This window comes from Electrophorus electricus, chromosome 4 (assembly GCF_041902795.1).
Source record: "Electrophorus electricus isolate QZ-2024a chromosome 4, ASM4190279v1, whole genome shotgun sequence".
Classification (NCBI taxonomy): Eukaryota; Metazoa; Chordata; class Actinopteri; order Gymnotiformes; family Gymnotidae; genus Electrophorus; species Electrophorus electricus.
Genome location: NC_137500.1, coordinates 23,097,077 through 23,116,934, shown reverse-complemented (window position 1 = coordinate 23,116,934; position 19,858 = coordinate 23,097,077). Strand labels below are relative to the sequence as shown.

The window sequence follows — 19,858 nt, the reverse complement described above, 5'->3', positions numbered from 1 at the left end:
GGAGTACTTTAAAATGCAAGTCCACTGTAATTATATTTCCACATATTAATTCACTTTTTTAAAAAATTAAACTAGCATAGGCTTGCTGACTCAACAATGAATCGATTGTTTTATTTAAGGCCAAAAAAGGAGCCCTATAGCGTCAGTGGAAATGAGTAGTTTTCTGTCCAACATTTAACGGTCAAGTGTTTGTGGTGTGCGTATTTACAAAACTGAATCATGGCACCGATATATTGAATCCTCTTGAGAATTGCGCTAAACCGCAGGATGCCACTTGCTACGGTGGCCAAGAGAGTTTCTGCGTATTTGATGCAACCCCAGTCCCCCAAGAGGTCAAGCTAGAGAGCTCTCATACACACGGCGGCCAGGGCCCACAAGAAGAGGCATGAGAATCTGAAAAGAAAGATCCTCCGCGACCTTCTTTAAAATGGCCGCCAAATTCTATTAGAAATATATATGGGAAACAAACATGCAGCGCACCGCTGTGAACACATTTTCCTATTTACATAAAATGTATTTTTATCGTACTGTCAGTTCGTAAGACATGTCATAGCTAAAATAACTTCGTAAGCAGAAGGTTTGTACCACGAATTGTGGTTAAATATGCATAGCTCGATTAGTGCCATGCCCTGCCGTTTGTCACACGAGTAAAAACAGCACCCCTTACTGCAGAGCTCGTATTATTAACAACGTCCATCATAACGGAGGACGTTTCCCGGGACAGTGAAGGGTATGGACTTTTCGCTTTTACATTCAACTGCATGCTTTTTGCCTGAAGCTAAATGTGTCCCGTTCTAAACGTCCTATTGACGTGTCTCTTTCTCGCGGTGGTCCACGTGCTCTGTGCGAGCTATCAAAAGTATCGCTCCGAGACTTATTTGTACTGTGACAAAGATGTTGCAATATTATGAGCTGTCTAACAGGTTTTTCGACAAAAGATGCTCCTTCCGATTCATTCCGCTCGTCACATTTGAGCTGAAGCCTAACTGAGGGTCGAACAGTGCGCGCGGTCAGCTTCCGCTGGCCCAGCGTGATCGGCGCGGGCTCCCCCGGCTCCCCCACGCTGTGTGGCGCGTGTCAGCTTGGTGGAATGAAACATCACCTTTTAAGGGCCTCTTCGCCTTCCCTCGCGCTAATCGTTACACTGGCAGCGCGAGGCTTGATTAAACGCAGCCGCGCGACTACCATTCCTCTGACGCGCTGCAGCTGCCGGAGTGTCTCGGTCACCACGCGACACGACACACGAGCGGCCAGGTCGTTGTCTGCGCGCGGAGCGACGAATCTAACACGCCGTGCCATCGCATGTTTTAGCTCCGCCACACGTTCTCATCCTCGTCCGTACAACTGTTGGTGATGTTCGCAGGCCCTTTTTAGTACAGATCTCTGTGAGGTAGTGGGGATCTGCCGAGCACAACAGACTGGGACACATGATAACAACAATAATAATAAAACCTTTCCCCCAAAAGACAGCAGGACGTCCTCAATCTCTACCAGCTTTTCAGATGTGAACGAACATTAAGTCACACAGCCGCATAGACATTTTTTATTAGGGAAGCCAGTATTAGAGTAAAAACATATTATTCCTATGTTCTGATCATAGCTCCGTTGTGTATGTGGAATTGTATATCACACATAAGCACATATATTAATAAAGCAAGAAAGCCGTTTTAACGACAACGTCTATCTTTAGGACCAAAAAAAACCTTACAATTTATTTTCCTTAAGCAACGCTAAGGATATAGACCATGCTATCTTCCTCTCAACTGCGTTTGACTTTCGATTAAACATATATTTTCAGTATTTCAAGCACAAGTTGTTACACTGAACTATTTGTTTATTTAAATAGTATTTATTATACTGAGTGTAAACACGACCATGTTTAGATGACAAAGTAACAGGATAGTAAGCTAATGAAAGCCACGCGCCAGTGCAACGTTACATTAAATTTATAGCATTTTAAAAATTATATGGACCTACGCAAAACGATGCACATTAACACAACGTGCCCCGAGTGTCGAAACTATTAGCACGCTGCTGCAAAAGTAATCAACGACCATTTTAAAGCTTCACAGAATGTTGGTTATACTGGTATCTTAAAATACGAGCAGAGTACTTGGGTGACACATAAACAGGAACTTATATATGCTTATGTACAGACTAAAATATACTTATCTGAATCATGTAAATGTGTGCTGGCGATAACGCGTGCAGTCAGGTTATAAAACTTTCTAGCTATACTCGTGCATTGCTGAAATGTAAATCTCCTGGTGGAGTGTGGTTAGCCAGACATGCGTGGCTAAACATTTGGCAGGCACAACTGTTTAGTTAAAATTTGAGTTTTGAATAACAAGTCGGGTAAAAAAAACCAAAAAGCAATGCAACAACCAACCAATCAAACAGTTCTCCCTCAGGTTTACAATGTCTGTCATGACATATAAGCCCGCAAAAAATACTGATGTCCCCAACATTTCACAAGGTTTAGTTGACGTTGCAGTCTTTGCAGAGGATCTTTGTGCCCTTGGGGAAAAATCCAGCGCCCAGCAGTGAAACGGAGCAACCCGAGCACTTAAAGCACAACTCATGCCACTGACACTTCTCAAAGGAGACGTATTTCCCACCCTCAAAACCTGGAGGAGAGAGAGACGGAGACAAAGATGGGAGAGGAAAGATGGAATTGGATTATAGCCAGAAAGTAATGACTTCAGTCAGCAGGGAACTATATACAACACTTTATTTAGAGACATGAAATGTATGCTGACCATGTTCAGTCTGACTCAGCAGTGCTGAATTATGGAGACGTTTACTGAAATGCTGCCATTGGCTGCCTAAGATCACATGACTGAGTCAGTGAAAGAAGGCCTTTATGATATACAGAGGTCCGCAGAATTCATACGTAACCATTCTGTTGCAGCTGTCAAGACAATTACTCCCTGTCACACACACACACACACACACACACACACACACACACACACTCACTCACCAGTGATAGCCTTGTTGCAGGCAGTGCATTTCTGGGCGTACAGGTTGCTGAAGCACTTTATGCAGTAGGGATTGTCCCCTTGAGAGGTGAAGGACTGGCCAGCCAGCTGCATCTTACAGCCCGTGCACAGGAAACACTCCTTGTGCCACGGCTCCCCTTGGTACGTCACACCACCCTTCACCAAGACCTGCCACAAATAGGTGTACCGACATATTCAGTCAGGCACCGACACACACAGACAGGCACACTAATGAAGCAGGCAGCTTTACAAACTGCCTGCAGACTATCCCAAAAAGAAGACATGCGCGCTTTATAGTTGGATCCAAACAGCTAAATGCAGCAAGGACACCTTTATGTGAGACAATAACATTCATTCACAGTGAAAGGGAACAGCACAGGGACGTAACTTGGACGGCACATTCCATTTAGATTCCAACATGTCAAAGTTCTTTGCATAAAACAAAAAACTAATTTATAGCCACTAAACAGGAAAAAAAATCAAACCAAAAAAGGGATGAAGTAAAATGTAGTAAGAACATGTTGGAAAAACACTGGAATAAAAGCTTTAACCACTGTCGCTCCCGGGCTGTATACAGTGGGGACAGTGGGTGGAGCTGAGGGGTCACATGCTCTGTGACTGTAGTGGTTTAATATTTCTCAGCAGTGCGATGGGGTGGAGGAGAGAGCGCTAATGTCCAGCACACAAAGCCATTATTAATGGTGCCAACAATAACAACAATAATAGGTTGTTTTATAGCATTTATTGTATTATGGCATTTGGAACAGTCTCTGTGATTCAGCTGCCTCCTTATTCTGGCTCCAGCTCCTGCACACTACAGCAGTTAGCTCTGTGTGTGTGTGTGTGTGTGTGTGTGTGTGTGTGTGAGAGAGAGAGAGAGAGAGAGAGAGAGAGAGAGAGAGAGAGAGAGAGAGAGAGAGAGAGAGAGAGAGAGAGAGAGAGAGAGAGACAGTGTGTGTGTGTGTGTGTGTGAGAGAGAGAGAGTGTGTGTGTGAGAGAGAGAGTGTGAGTGAGACAGAGGGAGAGAGAGAGAGAGAGAGAGAGAGTGTGTGTGTGTGTGTGTGTGTGTGAGAGAGAGTGTGTGTGAGTGAGACAAAGAGAGAGAGAGTGTGAGTGAGACAGAGAGAGAGAGAGAGAGAGAGAGAGAGTGTGTGTGTGTGTGTGTGTGAGAGAGAGAGAGAGAGAGAGAGAGAGAGAGTGTGTGTGAGAGAGAGAGAGAGAGAGAGAGAGAGAGAGAGACAGTGTGTGTGTGTGTGTGTGTGAGAGAGAGAGAGAGTGTGAGTGAGGCAGAGGGAGAGAGAGAGAGAGTGTGTGTGTGTGAGAGAGAGAGAGTGTGTGTGAGTGAGACAGAGAGAGAGAGAGAGAGAGAGTGTGAGTGAGACAGAGAGAGAGAGAGAGAGAGTGTGTGTGTGTGTGTGAGAGAGAGAGAGAGAGTATATGTGTCTGACCTGTTTACACTGACTGCAGCGGGGTGCGACGCGCCCCTCGTAGCAGGGGACGCAGTAGTAATCATTCTTCTCAGGGATGAAAGCCTGTGAGCCCAGAGACTTCTCACACACACGGCACACAAAACACTCCTCATGCCAGGTAGAGCCTGAATACTCCAGCTTCCTCGATCCTGAGAGAGAGAGAGAGAGAGAGAGAGAGAGACAGAGAGAGACAGAGAGAGACAGAGAGAGAGAGAGAGAGAGAGAGAGAGACAGAGAGAGAGAGAGAGAGAGACAGAGAGAGACAGAGAGAGAGAGAGAGAGAGAGAGAGAGAGACAGAGAGAGAGACAGAGAGAGACAGAGAGAGAGAGAGAGAGAGAGAGACAGAGAGAGAGAGAGAGAGAGAGAGAGAGAGAGTGAGTATGTGTGAATGAGTGAACCAGAAAGAAAGAAGGATAGTTTTGATCAAAACCACCAGTGCTGAGAAAGCACGGATAACTCGCAATTTGAAATGATGCAAGAAAAAAAAAAAAAAAAAAAGAAGGGAAGAAAATAAAAAGGGAAGGGAAGATGTATCTTTCTAATAATATAAGCTGTTTTAGAACCAGGCAGATTGTCAGAATGGCCTCTGCCTGAGCCTGCCTGCCCCTCCACAGCCGCCTTCAATCATTGTAAACACTTGAACCTGTTCATAAGCCTGTAATTAACCTGGCAGCCCACAGTCAGGCCCAGCTGATCCTGAAAGACGCAGGAAGAAACCCAGCCGTGCTACAGTCATGGGAATCGGTGTCCAAACGAATGACTTCACGTCTGCTAATGCCAGCGAATGAGCTCAGCTTGTACGGATATCGTAAAGGTCTGAAACAGAGACATTGATAGTTGTCATACTGGAGAGTTTGGTTTTTCACACAGCTGGTAGCGGTGCAGGGCTGTGTCTGGCTCTGATACTGTTGCTGGGGGCTTGTTGCCAGAACTGAGCAGAAGGAACAGAACAAGAGATCTCTTCATGTTCACCCTGCCGTCATCACAACAGCTACCGTCATCCCCTTCCCTCTGTTTCAGACAGGGCTTATGTTTTAAAGGAGACAAAGGAATGACAAGCGCACAGATACTCAGACAATAAGTCACCCAACGCGCACCCAGGCAGAGTGTCAGGCACTTGACACACCTAAGGAACTTAAAGTCACTCTAGATTAGTCCTATGTGCTCTAGATTAACCCTGTGTGCTGCTCCACATTAGTCCTATGTGCTCTAGATCAACCCTGTGTGCTGCTCTAGATTAGTCCTATGTGCTCTAGATCAACCCTGTGTGCTGCTCTAGATTAGTCCTATGTGCTCTAGATCAACCCTGTGTGCTGCTCTACATTAGTCCTATGTGCTCTAGATCAACCCTATGTGCTGCTCTAGATTAGTCCTATGTGCTCTAGATTAACCCTGTGTGCTGCTCTACATTAGTCCTATGTGCTCTAGATCGACCCTGTGTGCTGCTCTAAACCAGTCCCATGCTCTCTAGATTAACCTGGTGTGCTGCTCTAGATTAGTCCTATGTGCTCTAGATTAACCCGGTGTGCTGCTCTAGATTGGTCTATGCACTCTAGATTGCCCCTGTGTGCTGCTCTAGATTAGTCCCATGTGCTCTAGATTAACCCTGTGTGCTGCTCTAGATTAGTCCCATGTGCTCTAGATTAACCCTGCATGCGGTTCTAGATTAGTTCTTTGTGCTCTAGATTAACCCTGCGTGCTGCTCTAGACTAACCCCGTGCACTTTATATGAATCCTTTGCGTGACATCACATTTAAAAATGGATTTGATGTATGGAACAGGTCCTCGTGACCTCCACCTGCTTATGTGCTAACACAGTTTAGCCAGCGGGTGGGAACACCAGACAAACAAGCCAACAAACAAACAACTGCCAGAAAGAAACACAGTAAGAAAAACAGAAAGATAATTAGAAACAGAGCTGTATTTTTTTTCTGATGACACTTTCGCTTCATGCAAATCCAGCAGGAATGCAGTCACTTCTCTAACGACAAATGTCGCTGCTGCCTGTGACAAGTAACTAATTGAAAGCCCTCCCGCAGGGCAGATGAGTCTGCCGGCATGCCCTGTAGCCCCAGTGGGGCCCTGCGGGTGGTTGTGGCCCTAATCTCCATCACGTCTGCCACGGCACACCCTGTGAAGCTCATTATCTGTGTCAGCCCCACACCCCGTCCTGCAGGTAAACAGGGGAAAAGGTATAGCTCAGCATTTTCAAGCTAATCTCTGCCATTTGCATGTGTAAAGTCAAAGTCAAATGTATTTATATAACGCTTTTTTCAGCGGCCGTGGTCAGAAAGCAAGCCCAACAGTGGCAAGGAAAAAAAAAACCAGGGCATGACAAAGAATCTTTGAGAGTAACCAAGACTCAAAAGGGGGGGGGGGGGTATGTAAACCTACAGAAAATTTATTCAGAAGTTTGAGTGGTAATTGAGTTCTTTTAATAAACCTTTATGCAAAGCACATATTTTTGTGACACATCTTTGCCGTTGTTGTTTTTGCGACTGTATGTGGTATTGCAGTAAACAGAGATTAGGCTGACAAACACTGCAGTATTCCTTTAAACCCAACCCTTCCTTTGCTGAATCCAGGAGCACCTGTTATCTGTTATTCAGGAGCACCTGTTAATGTCAAATCTACATAGTAGTAAAGGTTAATTCCGCTCCGCCAGACCTGTCGCCATTTTTAGTTTCACATTTTTCTTTGGCTGAGAGCCCCTGCTCTATATGACTGGTCTGCGGTGTTTTGTTAAGGCCATGCTAAATATATGCTCATGCTATAATGGGACATTAGAAAATCTGTATGTACCCGATTTTAATATCTTTGATTTCAATGCTTAAGTGTGAAGTAGTCAGATAACAGCAGAAGCAAATGATGCACAGGGCCAAAAGCTGCCTTCATGGTGATCTCTCTGGGGCAGGAGGCAATGCCTCTGGTTGTGGAGGGCTGGCACTTCTCAGCTTCTGTCCTTCACTAGAGTGTCCAGCAGCTGCTTTAGAAGGTGGGTCAGCACTCCCCGCTGAAGGTGCAGGGACAGAGCAGGTACCTGGCATGACGTTCTTGTTGCAGGCTACGCATTTGGAGGAGAACTCGCTGCAGTAGCAGTCATTGCACAGCAGCGCCTCCTCCTGGCAGGCGAAGGGTTCCTCAGCAAGTGAGCGATCACAGCGAGAGCAGTGGAAACACTCCTCATGGTAGTGGCGGTCATCATAGTACAGCTCCTATAGGACAACACAGAGATAGGCATCATAGTACAGCTCCTATAGGGCAACACAGAGATAGGCATCATAGTACAGCTCCTATAGGGCAACACAGAGATAGGCATCATAGTACAGCTCCTATAGGGCAACACAGAGATAGGCATCATAGTGCAGCTCCTATAGGGCAACACAGAGATAGGCATCATAGTACAGCTCCTATAGGGCAACACAGAGATAGGCATCATAGTACAGCTCCTATAGGGCAACACAGAGATAGGCATCATAGTACAGCTCCTATAGGGCAACACAGAGATAGGCATCATAGTGCAGCTCCTATAGGGCAACACAGAGATAGGCATCATAGTGCAGCTCCTATAGGACAACACAGAGATAGGCATCATAGTACAGCTCCTATAGGACAACACAGAGATAGGCATCATAGTACAGCTCCTATAGGGCAACACAGAGATAGGCACCATAGTGCAGCTCCTATAGGGCAACACAGAGATAGGCATCATAGTACAGCTCCTATAGGGCAACACAGAGATAGGCATCATAGTGCAGCTCCTATAGGGCAACACAGAGATAGGCATCATAGTACAGCTCCTATAGGGCAACACAGAGATAGGCATCATAGTACAGCTCCTATAGGGCAACACAGAGATAGACATCATAGTACAGCTCCTATATTGCTATGTGGTGCATGATATGCGAATTAGCTCTTTGATATTTTTTTGAATGTTGATTTGTATCTATAGGTTGTTTGTAGCTTTTTTCTAGACAGCAGTGTCAGTCCATATTGCTAATAAACATTTACTGTCCTCTGGACACCAGCCATGTTTGCCCTCTGTGATTAACTTCCTTGTCGTTCATGCATTGTGACATACTGTACTGAGTGGGGTTTTAGTTGTTGTGACGTACTGTACTGGGCAGGGTTCTGGTTGTTGTGACGTACTGTACTGGGCAGGGTTCTGGTTGTTGTGACGTACTGTACTGGGCAGGGTTTTAATTGTTGAATGTAGCTTATAGAGGCGGGTGAACTACCGTAAACATCTGGCTAACATGCGTCTCAGACCGCCTCCGGAACTGGTTTGAGCCATTTGTGTCTTGGTGTGCACCAACACCTGTTGATATATGTAGCTGATCTCTATCTGGATATAATCCTCATACTCAAGATACATGTAATGTCTATAACTGGAGTTTATTGCAGCCCTGCAGATGCTGTATTTAGTCTTGCTGTTGGTAAACTTTCTGTTCTGTTGTGTCCTGCGCTGCTTGGTGTAATATAGCATACCCTTGCATGTGTGGATAATGATACTACACCAATCTCAGTGCCTCATCCTCTGCCACTATGGAGACACTGTCTCTCAGCATGGAGAGAGGACACATTATTGCCCACAGAGAGGTAACAGCATACTCCACTTCTGTTCTGTGTACAGTCCTTCCCAAAGACTTGTGCAGAGTGGTGCTGTGTACACACCAGATCTCAAATGACCTTTTCATGTTTGTGTAAAAACACACTGCCTTGCAACAAAGAAGTGCTACTTCAGAAAGCCTCCCTGCACACACACACACACACACACACACACACACACACACACACACACACACACACACACACACACACACACACACACACACACACACACACAGTCCGACAGCTAAGGCTTTATTTAGACTGTAGGAGGACATTGCCTTTGAGAGCAGAGTGTAACCTTCCCTGTGGCCACTCCTTTGCTTGCGTTCCTCCCTGAGCCGAACAACAGGAGCTCAGCTGCAGCTGTCCTGCTAGTGTGAGAAGGACCCAGGACCAGGCCCCGAGTGTGGCTGGCTCCTGACGAGCACGGGTCACGGTACTGACACACACTGATCTGTACTGACACACATGGGTCAGACTGATCCGTACAAACACACACAGGTCACGGTACTGACACACATGGGTCACGATACCGACACATACTGATCCGAACTAACTCACGCAAGCTGAGAGCGTTGGGACGAACATGCAGCAGGGATTTATCACACTGCTCAATCAGAGAGAGGGATGAACAAAGAAGGAGTGCAAGTGAACGCGTGGGAAGGAGGGAGCGAGAAGGAAAAGAGGGAGAATGAGAGGGAGAGAGAGGATAGAGGGAGATAGAGGGTGAAAGAGGGAAAGAGAGAGAGGGATTGAGAGACAGGCAGTCAGAAAGAAAGATGGAGGCATTTCGTCACTGTGGAGTGGCATCTCCTGCTGGACTCCCTTACTGCTGTTGTGTTTGGGGTCACTGCTGTGACTCACTGCTGTAACGTGGTCATCCTGGAAAGAGTCAAGCCAGTGGCCCCGCCCACACAATGTACAGCCCGAAACAAGCACCACGAGGAGAATATAACAGGCGTGTGCGATGTGTGAGTCTGGACACATGGAGACTCACACACACACACACGCACACACACAGAGAAACACATAAACACTCAAACATTCCAGCTCTATGGCTATTATATATGGTGATATTAAGTTTATATTAAGATGCCACAGTTAAATCCTCCAGAATACAAATCAAATCATCATGCCAAACCCAAAAACACACACTCATCAATCAAGACTAGATATATACACACGCACGTGCACAAACACACACACACACACTCACCCGTGAGTTGTGGCCGATCAGTTCCTTACAGCCTTGGCAAGTGTTGGCGTACAGGCGGTCGTAGCAGGACACACAGTGAGGCACATCGTCCACCTGGATGTACTTCCTCCCATACAGACATTCCTTACACATCTCACAGTCCAACTGTTCACCCATCCTGACCGCAGGGCCTCCACACTGTAGCAGGAAGCAGTTACCTGCACACACACGCACACACACACGTACACACACACATGCGCAAACCCATGCACACATACGCACACACACACACACACACACAAATGCATACACGCACACACGCAAACACGCGCACACATACGCACACACATGCACACATATGCACACACACACAAACGCACAGTTTAGATTCAAGTGCTTCTGGATTAAAGAGATCTTGGACAGAACTACTCAGGCTTAAATTTGGTGTTGGGCCGTAATCACATGCCAGTCTACACTAATTTATTAGGTTTTTTGGCTACAATAGTGACAATTCTGCACAAAACATGAGAGAGTCTTTGGTAAATGATAAACAAGAAGATTTACAAGGGCTATGAGTTTTTTTTTTTTATTAACTAAAATGTCTAAATAGAGATTTGAAGGCAGTGAACACTGACCTGCCACAATAAATAAGTGTGTCCACACTATTAGCACCATCTAACTGAATCAGATAAGCAGACACTCTCTCTCTCTCTCACACACACACTCTCTCTCCCACTGAACATGACAGATAATTTCTCAAAAAGCAATCAGCAGTTTGCCGTGCTGAGCTCTGGGTTAATGAAGCAGCATCAGGCTACTAAGCAGAACAGAGTGCCTTTCCACAACACTCTGGCATATGTCATTCCTGTGTTGTTTACATCTCAGTTATGGAGTGGAAAAACTCAAGTGAACACTTTACTTCTACTTGAACTTAAGACTGACTTACTAAACTGTTATCCGAAGTACTATTTGTCTCTTAGTCACTAGCAGGAAGGACTGAGTTCTCAGGAATAATGCACTCTTACCACGAAGCACAGAAATAGCCTTCAGTGGGTGAAAACTGGACTGTGTTATTTTAACTATATCACCAGTACATACAGGACTGTGTTATTTTAACTATATCACCAGTACATACAGGACTGTGTTATTTTAACTATATCACCAGTACATACAGGACTGTGTTATTATAACTTTGTTACCAGTGAGTACTGGACTGTGTTATTTTAACCAGTGGATACTGGACAGTGTTAAGAGCACTTGCACACAGTAGACCAGTGCCTGACCTCACCCCACCCGTTCCTGCTGTGTGCACTTCGGTTAGCGTTTGCCACATCGATCCACTCATCAATTTTCTCAAGAACAAAATCAAACCACACGAGGACAGCGCAGAATACAAAAAGGTGAAGAGGATCATTACTATTATGGATTCGTGCTGATCAGAAGGTGATGGTTTGCTCCCGTTTTTATTTGTGGTACAGGCGGACCATCATGGACATTCGTTCAACGGCACAACAAAGCACCCAGGTGTCGCAGTGCTGCCTGTGTCCTGCGGGGACAACATCAGTCTTCCTCTTCTTCCTCGTGCTCTAGTGCGGGCAGGGTTACACAGGCAGCGGATCCTGTGAGCTCTCCTCCGGTACAGACGCACAGCGCACACTCAGAGAAGCATTTATCAGGGCTTCCTTTACTCGTAGTATTGTTCTTTTGCTGATAATGACAACAGCACTACACACAATAACATGCGAGTGTGTGTATGCTTGCACATACCACGTGTCTGTATCACGTCCTGTCTGTATACAATTCAAACACTTAAAGTTTCAAGCAAGCACATACACATACACACACACACACACACAGACACAATTTACTGCCAGTTAGTAGTAGCTCAGTGCCCCTGTGAACCCTGAAATCTTGACTCACCACTCTGCTTTATTTCTCCATAAATGTGGAATTTACTGGTACCGCTCACAAATCTAACATTATTTTTAGACATCAGAGTCAAGTTTGCCATAAAACTTGGAGCACACTGCTCCAAGGCCAAGAGAACATACACATGATTTGTCGAAGGGTATCCTGCTCTGACCGCTGGCCCTGATGTTAGTGCGAATTGCTGCAATTTCTGAAAGTGTGTGGTATCTCTGGCTGCAGGCCATGCCTGCAGTCCTCAGTCCTCGTAAAGACAGGTAGGGACGACGGCCCCTGATTCTCTGTGGATTTCTACGGAGTTATTTTGATTGCCAGACGCTACCTAAGAAACGGGAGAAGCAGGTGCAGAAAAAGCTCATCAAACAGAACGAACGTCAGGCAGAGAGAGACAGACAAAAGAGGGACACACAGAACGTGTTTACATGTGTGCGTGCCTTTGAGAGACGTATGCACACAATGTACAAGGCAGTTTATTTATTGTTTACACACATGGTCTTCTCTACTGTACGGCGGTTCGTCATTTCCTGTCGCGGTATACCTGACAGTATAAAGCCTCTTCGCTGGACTAGACTCGGCTTAAACGTGTATGAGTAAGAAACAAGAAATGTAGAGAATGTAGGCCAAAAGTTGACCAAAGTCACTTCCTAATTATTTACGTCTCTGCGGCTATCTACGGCAAACAGCACTGGCCATCCACAGCAGAAAGCCAATCTGCAGTACATGTCCAGCTGTGAGTGAACTTCAGCCAAGCCAGTTTCATGTCTGCTCTAAAGCATGTAGGGAGACTCTTATGTCTAGCCTGGGGACAGACCAGGGGTCTCACACACACACACACACACACACACACACACACATGCTAATACTGAGCAGGCCTCGCTGTGTTATTCCATGCCATGTCCTCTTTGCAAACTTGCCGCTTTCTGTTCAGCGTCTCCGTGGCTGGCAGAGCGGAAACAGAGGGGACAGAGCCAGAGTCGCAGCCCACTGGAAAAAGAGCCATTTGTCACCAAACTTCTTTGAAACGGTGTGTGTGTGTGTGTGTGTGTGTGTGTGTGTGTGTGTGTGTGTTGGGGGAGGGTTCTGCATGTGGCACATAGGTGTTATTACCATAACTGCAGTGGTTAGAATTTTTAGTCGTGTTGTAGCATTTTTGTGTATCTAAACAGGAGATGGGGTGCAGGGTTGAAGAAGTTGCTCAAGAGTTGGGCTGGGAAACGTCATTCAGTGACCCTGGTGGAATGTTCCCATTTCGTCATGACGCCGACGTCTTATGAGTTTACTGATGCTAAGAACACCTCTTTCGTAGGAACAGTCTGTACAGCTGGATAAGTCCAGTTTGTTTGTTTAATATGTTTACCTTTTTAGATTTAGTTTTCACTCCACAGAAACTAGCATTAGGGTACTACACAACGTATGCGTGTGTGTACACATGCTTTTCTGTGTGTGTGTGTGTGTGTGTGTGTGTGTGTGTGTGTGGGGTGTGTGTGTAGGTATCAGGAGCATCAAATCCAGATCACTGGATAATTAAGCTTGCCTCAACAAGGTGCAATCAGTCATGTGTTTCCAGCATTGAAAGCAATCTATTCTTGAACGGGTTCCCAGAACATCATTATCAATGACCTGCAGTCCTGCTACAGAATAAACAAATGAAATAAGGACTTTGGTGATTAGCCCCCGAAAACAAAGGTATGTGCTTTAATGGGATATTTCACCCTAAAACAAAAAAATGAAGAATCCTGTAGGGTGTCACATGAGTGACATCATGAAAACGCATCACAACCTGATGTCCTTCATCGTTTAGCCTCGTTAGTGTTCTGGGCAGATTCGTGGAGCCCTTTTCTTTTCAAGCCCAGATAGGGGCCGGTTCACCCCTTGTTTAGCTCCGCGTCGTGGAGGCGAATCCGAATCCAGGAAGGGTGGTGATGCTCCGCCTCCACGCCATGCGGGCCAAGGGCTGCCGGTTGCCATAGGGAACCATGCTGCTCTGATGGTCAATGGTGCGTTAAACCCAAGCAGAGAGCAGAACAGGTCTTGCAGGTTTGAATGCAGCCACTGTTTTCACTGGGAAAAATGAGCTACTTACTTTCCGGCACAATTTATTCACTCTTTATTAAAGGGAAAATGACATCCACTGAATGGTGATCTTATGACGTGCATGTTTAACAGTTTTGCATAGATCATAGGGATTATTTAATACATTACTCAATTGGTCTAAAACATCATCTAGTGTGTAGTTAAAATTTTATAAGCCCTCCTTTCCTGTGTTTTGCACTCAGCTGCTTGTAAATCTTCGACTTGATGTGCTTTTGGACTAGTTACAGTGGCCCATGCACTGTATGATTCGTGTTATAAATGGCCTGCTTAAGCCCAGTGTCAAACGTAATCACTGACACTTTTTCTCATCCCTGACACATCTCACAGACACATTTCTTGGTGGTGCTGCTGTCAGCCGTGTTCACATGGCTATAGAGAGAGAGAGTGGTGTGGTAATCCGGAGCAGTCATGTTTGAAGTTTGAGTTCATCCCTGAGTTATGGTCAGCTAATTGAATCCAGGCGTTCACATCTGGACTGTGCCAGAAAAGCTGCATTTAAAGTCCTAATTAAAGTGAGTAACAGTGAGTAATTCCTGCCATCTGGTGAAAATGCCAGCAACAGGTGTGTAATGTGTGTGAAGGTGGGTCTGGTCAGAGGAGTGTGTGTGTGTGAAGGAGTGTGCCTGTTCGGAGGAGTGTGTAATGTGTGTGTGAAGGAGTGTGTTGTGCATGTGAAGCAGTGCAACTGGAAGAGTGTATAATGTATGTGTAAAAGAATGTGTCTCTTTTGAGGAGTGCGCAATGTGTGTGTGCAAGAGTGTGTCAGGAGGATGAGTGTGTAATGTGTGTGAAGGAGTGTGTCTGAAGGAGCGTGTAATGTGTGTAGAGGATATGTAATTCGTGTGGAGGAGTGTGTAATGTGTGTAAAGGAGTGTGTAATGTGCGTGGAATGTCTCTCTTTGAAGGTGGAAGGAGGCAGCAGTATGTGTAAAAAACGTGATGTGAGGTAGAGTGGGGATGTGAGGTAGAGTGGAGATGTGAAATAGAGTGGAGAATATTTTGTGTTTGGAGAATGATGTAAAGCAGTCCAATGAAAGAATGTTTTGTGAGCAAATTATAGAAAGGGAGTGTGTGGTTGTAAGTGAAGTAACTTTCTCGACTGAACAAACATATATTTACAGTATACGGCAGTTGAATAACAAGAAAATAAGACTGATGTGTGGACTAATGAAAATATATTTCAAATATATTTGGTGTGTGGAAATAAATGAGTATGTGTTTGAGAGAGAATTGTGAGGTCGTCCAGCGGGGCGGGGGGCCTTGTGTGCATTGCAGAGCTTGGCTTAGACCTCACACAGAGCATTTTATGGCGAAGAACAATGCTTCGTCTCGGCACGAGACTGTGTACAGCTGCCTCATGTTTACAGAATAACAGGAAAACAAAATGAAACAAATGCTCCAACAAGCTGGACCAGTTTTGTCGCTCCGTGCCAATAAATGCCATGACCCTCCGCTTGTCTTAGCACGTGAACCGAAACGACGTGATGTGGTGCAGGGAGAAGCGTGCGTGTGTGTGCCCGCACGTGTGCAAGAGTGAGCGTGTGGTTTACGGATATCACGAAGCACTCTTCAACCACCTCACAGCTCAGCGTAGTGTTTGCTGCTGTGGTCTGCCATAAAGTGATGCCTCAACAAACCCCTCAACTAAACCCTTCCTCCATCCAACACTTACTTCTCTAAAAATGACACATTCCAGAGAGAGAGAGAGAGAGAGAGAGAGAGAAAGAGGACTGGCATTTCTAGACATTCTGGCATTACTCATGGAGAAGGATTCCTTTCAATATATCCAATGATTGTATTAAGCGAAGTGCTCTGTGGAAGCTGCTTTGACCCCTTGCTCACACCACCCTGTTCTGGTTCTCTAACAACATGTTTGTGGGACGTGAGTGGAAACTATTTTCCTCCTCCACACCAAAACATGCGTGTAGCCTGAAAATGCACTCTGTGGGTATTTGGCTACAATGAAAAGATGGAAAAGAGGAAGATGAGAGAAACTGGGTTGGGTCAGTTCTGGTGGGACTGAACGCCAGCTCTCTGTGACGGCGCACGCTACACTCGATCTAACGTTTAGACACAGAGTGAAGTCTGTCTCCTCCGCTGGAGCTGTGAGTGTCCCTCCTAAGATGGTCTTAGTTCCCAGAACCAGGACAGGGACCCCAGCTGTAGTAGGGCTGGTGAAGGCCAATGCACACAGGCTGTGGCAGTTAAAAAAAACAAAAAAAACAACCTTCCAAACTTCAGAAAGTGGTGCGTTTGACAGGAAGGGACTGTTTACACACCAGTCTAGAACCAAGATAGGAGGAATCTTTTTTCATTTAAAGGTAATTTTATATACATGATTCTGAGTGCATGTACCAGCCAGCCACTTTATTAAAAATGACTTTTTATTAGAAACAGCTGTGGACAGTGGACCATCCATCTTACAGCCCTTTCTAAGTGGTCAGTTTCTCCCAGCCCAGCAGTGACACGCTGTGACCCTGACAATGAGTGTCTCCCAGTTCAAAACCCACAACTGCTGCCCTATCGCACCTGAGCTAACAATGGTCCACCACCCAAAAAAAAGATCTCGTCAATGGCTCTATAAAGTAAAAAACTGACCAACAGGGTAGTGGGAGGCAAAATGAATCAGGCATGCCAACAGATGGCCTACACTCTGGAATTGTACACTTTGAAGACGCACCAATAAGACAGATGTAGCTTATACAGTGGTCAGTGAATGCAGGTAGATGGGAGGGTTTTTCTGTAGAAAGTGCCTGGTAAGAGTGTATGTAGTTTAGGACTCTTAACTAGTGGGGTCATTGTACAGAAATGGGTAATTCCTTCCTTTAGGAATTGGTTCATAAGCCTTAGAGGAGCTGACGGAGGTTTTTCTGGTATCTGGATCCTCTCTGTATTGCCCATGTATTCGTATTCTATTTATATTTGACTGGCAGTATATTAGGCAGTGGCCCCAGGCTCCCCTCATACATCTATACTGTTCAACTGTAGTCAAGATGCTCTCCAGAAAGATACAGAAGCTCCATCTTAGGTGTAACAAGCTCAATAGTATGTTTGTACTGCATTTCAAACCTTTCAGCTGAGTCCTTGTAGTCCCTTACTATATTTAAACTCACCTATTCTCAAACATGACTGCGTAAATCACGTCGTAACTACGCAGCAGTTGGACGTTCCCTAAAAAGCCACTCAGACAGATCAAATGACGGCAGTCAGTGACCGCTTGGAATCAAATGTCACTGATCTGAGGTCAGCTGAAGTTTTTTTTTTGGTCCCCAGTCAGACAGCGCTGAAATATCATGTCTACTTCGCCTCTACTTCAGTTTACTGTAATGTGAGCGTAGTAACGTTACACCTTAGCAGGTGTGGTTTCGAGCTTTTGTTATTTTAAAACGTCCATTCAAGTGTTTTTACTTAATGCTGTAATTATCGGAACTGAAGTGAAATCAATTCGTCCAATGCAGTGCCATAATTACAGAGCGCCCGACGCGAGGAAATCCGGCTTCAATGTAGTGTCATGTAATTTAATCATAGGGCTCCGAGATAAGCCAGGGCGTTGATTAAAGGCTTATACATCGTTTAGACGAACTCCAGTTTGAATACCCTCCTCCGATAAAAAAAGAAAGAAAGAAACCGCGCTCATCTTTTAAAATTTCGAGGTTCTGCAGTGCTTGCTGTGTGTTCTCTGCACCGTTTCGACACTACACATTGAGCTGGATCATTGAGGTTAATGTTGAACTATTCACGTTCACGAGAAAACCGGTCTTATTCCGAGATAACAGAAACTAATCTTAGATCAGTTTACGGACCCACGGGCTTGGTAACTCTGAACCGATTTATTTCAGTGTAATTTAGCCTGAACGAGGCTGAAAAAAACATCGTAATATGAGTGAGCGAACGAGACAGAGGAGACAAGCAAAAATGAAGAGAAATGAGAGGAGAGCAGAGGAAGGCGCACACATTCCATCCCGGGTCAACAGAGAACACGCTGCTTAGACAAAAATAACTCGCTTTTCCTGCTTCTTGTGGGACCGGACCCTTAGGGGGGTAATACCCGCACATCTGTCGCGGCCTCGGTCATTGTTTCGTTGCCGGCTGTATTGTGAAGTTATTGTCACACTATAGATTGTTTTGGTTGGGTTTTGGGTTTGTCTCTAAAAACTTGAACACACTCCAAAACTTTGTATAATCTTAGTACAATTTTAGTATAATCCAGGTGCAGGATACGAGACTTGCACAGGTGCTCAAACTCTCTAAGACTGCGTGATTATTATAGATCTAGGAAATGTGAGGGACTATAACAGCCGCTAAGTGTTTTTCCATTAAATTAACACACTTTACACAGCTTTACACAGATGTCTACGATGACTTCTAAGTCAAAAGACTGATTAGCTCATCAGTATTTCCATCTCAAAGCAATACGATCAACTGAATCCCATTCATTCAAATCCTAATCGGATTTTAAACAGTCTCATTGTAAAATTTTTAACAGTACCGATTAAGATCTTATTCCTACCGTCCCCGCGAAAGTTCCGCCGACGCGTCTTCAGTGGTCGCGCTCGCGCTCGCTCTCTCGCGCTCTCCGGACGCCGTGGATGGTCGCGTGCCGGTCACGCACTGAATCCCGAGCAGCGCGAACGGCTCGAATCAGCCAAGGCGACGGAAACACCCTTTGTCTCAATCCGTTTGAGTCACGCGGCTCCGCCTCTAGGACAGCCGCCCTCTCGTTAAATGAAAGAGCTCTCATTTCTGCTAACACTAAATCGTAGCTCGCTCTCCCCCCCCCCCCTCCCCCTCATCTTTCGTGTTTACGTTCAACCAGGTGCGTGCAGCGCGTTCGTTTGAAAAACCCCGAACGCGTTACCGCAGACGGACGCACCTTCACCCCAACGTCCCCTCCGCAGCCGTGGTCGCGCCCACGGACACATCGCGCCGGCAATTTACTAAGCCTCTGATGGAAAGGTTCTTCGGAAAGGTAATAATGTAGCTATTTGTAAACCTCTTGAATTTACAACAAAGCGAATAATAAAAAGGGTCACCCACAAATGAGTCGTTCAGTTTCAGGGTCCTGGTGAAACGTGGGCCACATGCATCTCAATCCAACATGGGGGTGGATTTCGACGATCGCGCGTTTGGATGCTTATTTCCCCAGATTCCATTATTCAAACGTATGACCACTTGATTTCACCGTTTCCCAACTGTGCAAATAAAAGCAACCATTCAAAGCCATTGAGCGGTCATTCACGTATATAAATTACTCAAGAGGACGTAGGCCATCTAGAGGCACTTCAACGTCATTACAACTATTTAGCAAATTCAGGATGCCGACACTTTGCTTTATTCAAATGGATTATAGCTTTATTAACATAACGTATTTTCAGACTCTAATAAATGAGTAAACATAGTCATTATTCGCTGGACAGCAGAAGCCACAATCCTTATCATTTCAAATCACAACATCAACATTACATTCTTTCTAAATTCCACACAGGTTTATAAAAAAATAAAACCACCATCTGTATTTCTAACACACATGCACAAGCAATAGCTTGTTTCACTTCCACCT

At 45.4% G+C, this 19,858-nt stretch overlaps 1 protein-coding gene across 3 annotated transcripts; it reads right to left on the bottom strand.

Annotated features, from left to right (window-relative positions):
• Positions 1-1,527: 1,527 nt before the first annotated feature.
• fhl3b (four and a half LIM domains 3b) lies at positions 1,528-19,462 on the bottom strand. Of its 3 annotated transcripts, none has more exons than XM_027031182.3 (6): positions 19,336-19,462; positions 10,300-10,496; positions 7,513-7,687; positions 4,451-4,620; positions 2,984-3,170; positions 1,528-2,627 (listed from the first exon to the last, which is right to left on the bottom strand). In XM_027031182.3, the coding sequence occupies exons 1-6, from the start codon at positions 19,379-19,381 to the stop codon at positions 2,479-2,481; spliced, it is 924 nt and encodes a 307-aa protein (XP_026886983.2). In that variant the 5' UTR covers positions 19,382-19,462; the 3' UTR covers positions 1,528-2,478. The 3 variants fall into 3 exon arrangements, with proteins under 3 accessions (XP_026886983.2, XP_026886984.1, XP_026886985.1); XM_027031183.3 differs by lacking the exon at positions 19,336-19,462 and adding an exon at positions 18,809-18,958; XM_027031184.3 differs by lacking the exon at positions 19,336-19,462 and adding an exon at positions 18,788-18,949.
• Between the last annotated feature and the right edge of the window lie 396 nt (positions 19,463-19,858).